We start from the raw sequence: 3048 nt of genomic DNA on the forward strand, positions 1-3048 counted from the left end.
AAATTGCTTTGCTTCAAAGTGTTTGTGGGAGCAGAAATGCAAATTATCTGAATGTGTTTCTTCTGTGTTGGGAGGAAGGGGAGAGGAGTGGGTTCAGGGATCCCGGCGGTTTAAAAGCCCACGGCACACAAGGAGATAGATTTTTATGGAGAGCAGTTTCTGGGAACTGTTCACAGGGAAGAAAGGACAGAACCAGGGGCACAGAAAGAGCCAGGATTATCTGAAGCTGCTTACAAATACAGGTAAGCCACAGCAGGGTTGGATGCCTCAGGGAGCAACCCCAGGGCCTCATGCTTGTTGGGCAAGATCTCTACCAACTGAGCCACATCTATAGCCCATTTGGTTTCATTCTTCTTACACTTCCTTCTTTCCTGTCTTTAAAACAAAACCAAACTTTGGTTAGTTTTATTAAAGAAAAGCTTTCCTATTTATTTCTCACTGGTCTGTTTTGGCAAGCTTCTAATAAGTCAGGATCACTTGAATCAATGACAGCCAGTGCACACATGCTATAGCATTTTGCACGTGCTGAGCCCAATTCAGTATTATTGGAGTAATGGACACCAATTTTGGCCAAGAGCATAGTATTCTATTTCAGATTTCCTCACAGCTAGGTAGTTCTTGACCAGGATGGCCAGTTTTATGCTTCCCTGTCTCATCCTCTTTAGAGTCTGCTTGTACCCGGCATGTCCTTCCCACTTTTCCTAACAACGTGGAACCTAGAGTTGGTAACCCCAAAGACCTGTCTTCTTTTCAGCTACCATCTTCCTGCCTTAGCTGAGGTACAGGCCCCAATCAATAGCAGCAGTCATTATAGCTAGAGAGTAAGAAAGTGCTACTGCATTTCTTCCCTAACTACAAATAGAAGCTCTAATGACAAAATGTAGCAGAGGCCTGAGCTGTCATTGAACATTTCTGGAGGTTTACTTTGGGAATGAGAATGAACTTACTACTCTTCCTATTCATTTTTATCTCTTTTGGAGAGAAGGGTAATATAATAACAAGTAAAATAAAACTGGGATTGAAAAAAATGCATAGTGTCTCCTAGCATGAGTCTAGTCCTTTACCTAGAGGAAGGTTTTCTGTAAGCATTTCTCTGTATTCATTTGGCTTAGCTATTCTCTTTGATGATTAGGAAATAGTTTCTGTTTAAGAATTGACTAGTGGGCTCCATCTCAAAGGGAGAGCTCTGGCTTAGCATGTTCAAGGCTCCAGCATCACATGAAAAAGGATAGAGTGGTATCAAGTTCCCTTATTGATTCCTTGGGTACACGCCTGTTTAAAATCACTTCTACTTGTTACTTTCCAATCCTCAAGACCCACACCTTATTACACAGGGAAGGGGAATGTGGTAAGGAGGGGCAAAAGAAACGTTCAATAAAGAGATTCATTGCCTTAGGTAGATGGAGTAATATGTGAATTGAGTGGAGAAACTGGGGCCTATTTTGCTGACTTTGGCTAACCATGACATGAGCCAGAGTTTATCTCTACATCATGCCTTCATCTTCCCACTCTTCTCCAGGCAAAATGAAGGTGACTCTGGTGCATATGTTGTTCATGATGTTGCTGCTGTTGCTAGGCCTGGGCCTGGGCCTGGGCCTGGGCCTTCACATGGCTGCTGCAGTCCTGCAGGATAGTGATCAGCCACTCAGTGAGTTTTGGCCTGGTGACTCCAAGGACACAGCTGAGGCCACTGAAGAGGGAGAAGGCACCTGGACCACAAAAGCACCGGCGCTTGGCTACAAAGAAATGGCACAATCTAACTGGCTAGAAGAGACTGTCCTCAATGAAGATGACGTTGGAGGAAGTAGGATGCTGGGGACTAAGGCTCTCTCACAGAGCAAACAAGACTTTAAGATTGACTTAAATGCCAGGGACTGTAACACCTTGATGATATCCAAGATGAAGGAATATAATCACACTTGCATAAACCATTACACATTCATCCATGAAACTCCAAGCACAGTCCAAGAAGTCTGTAACAGTCCTGTGATTGCCTGTGACCTCAAGGGGTCCAAATGTCACAAAAGCCCCCGCCCTTTTGAACTGACAGTGTGCCTGTTGTCCAAACCAGGCCAAGTCGTTCCCAACTGCCATTATCTGACTTACATAACTGAAAAGTACATTATCACAACATGTGATGGCTCAACGCAAATAAAGATGGTCTGATCTTTGGCTTCTGAAAATACAATTACTCTTTGCATTAGGGGTCATCCAACTGCCATTTTGTTCTGGGTGTCAGCAATGCAAAATAATGCCTAGTTTCTCCTAGAGATGTCTCTCATCTTCAATCCCTGCCCTACAAAGGCCAAGCTTTAGACCCTACCTTAGCCATGGTCATCAGTCTCATCCCTGGACTGAGTACAACTTGGGCACAGTTTAGAAGAGTTCACTGCATCTTTTACCCATCTGCTTCCCTGTTACACACATGGGGCCTATGTGGTAATCACAAACTCCTGGGCCCTGCACAAGGCAATGCCCTTCTCTGATGCAAATGCAATTAAAGTGATTCTATCTAGGACTGTGTCTGGAAAGCCATGTGGTTAGGCTTCTTATCCTGAGCCTGGAAAATTACAGAGCCTGCTAGTAAGGTGGTGCAAGAACAAGTGCTTGGGTAAGGACCCATTTTCCTCTCCCTTTCCTATCCTCCTATTTGTACAACCTTTTGCTTTGGTCCTCTTTTCTTTTTCCTTTGTTTCTTTCTTCTCGCATGATTTTCTGGGTTCTCCTTTTCTTTTTGGGTCCCCATTTTTCCAGAATGTTTTTTAGCCACTCAGTCAGCTAATGTTTTATCTACGCTATACTGGGTAAGCAGATGTTGGTCCCATAGACTGAGTCTAGCATAGGGAGTTGGAGGTCAGATGGAGAGAGAAAAAGGAAGAAAGGAAGGAAGGAAAAAAGATAGAAATGGCTATTTTTGGTTGTGAACTTGACTTCATCTGAAATTAACTACAACCCAAGCAGCTGGGTACACCTGTAAGAGATTTTTCTTAGTTTAATCATTTGAAAGGAGAAGGCCAACCTTTAACCTGGGTCTTTTGAGATGGAAGA

At 43.6% G+C, this 3048-nt stretch overlaps 1 protein-coding gene across 1 annotated transcript; it reads left to right on the forward strand.

Moving 5' to 3' along the window:
* Positions 1–1524: 1524 nt before the first annotated feature.
* On the forward strand, positions 1525–2166 carry Rnase10 (ribonuclease A family member 10 (inactive)). Its single transcript, XM_027386490.2, has one exon. The coding sequence runs from the start codon at positions 1525–1527 to the stop codon at positions 2164–2166; it is 642 nt and encodes a 213-aa protein (XP_027242291.1).
* The last annotated feature ends 882 nt before the right edge of the window (positions 2167–3048 follow it).

The sequence above is a fragment of the Cricetulus griseus genome, assembly GCF_003668045.3.
Source record: "Cricetulus griseus strain 17A/GY chromosome 1 unlocalized genomic scaffold, alternate assembly CriGri-PICRH-1.0 chr1_1, whole genome shotgun sequence".
NCBI lineage: Eukaryota > Metazoa > Chordata > Mammalia > Rodentia > Cricetidae > Cricetulus > Cricetulus griseus.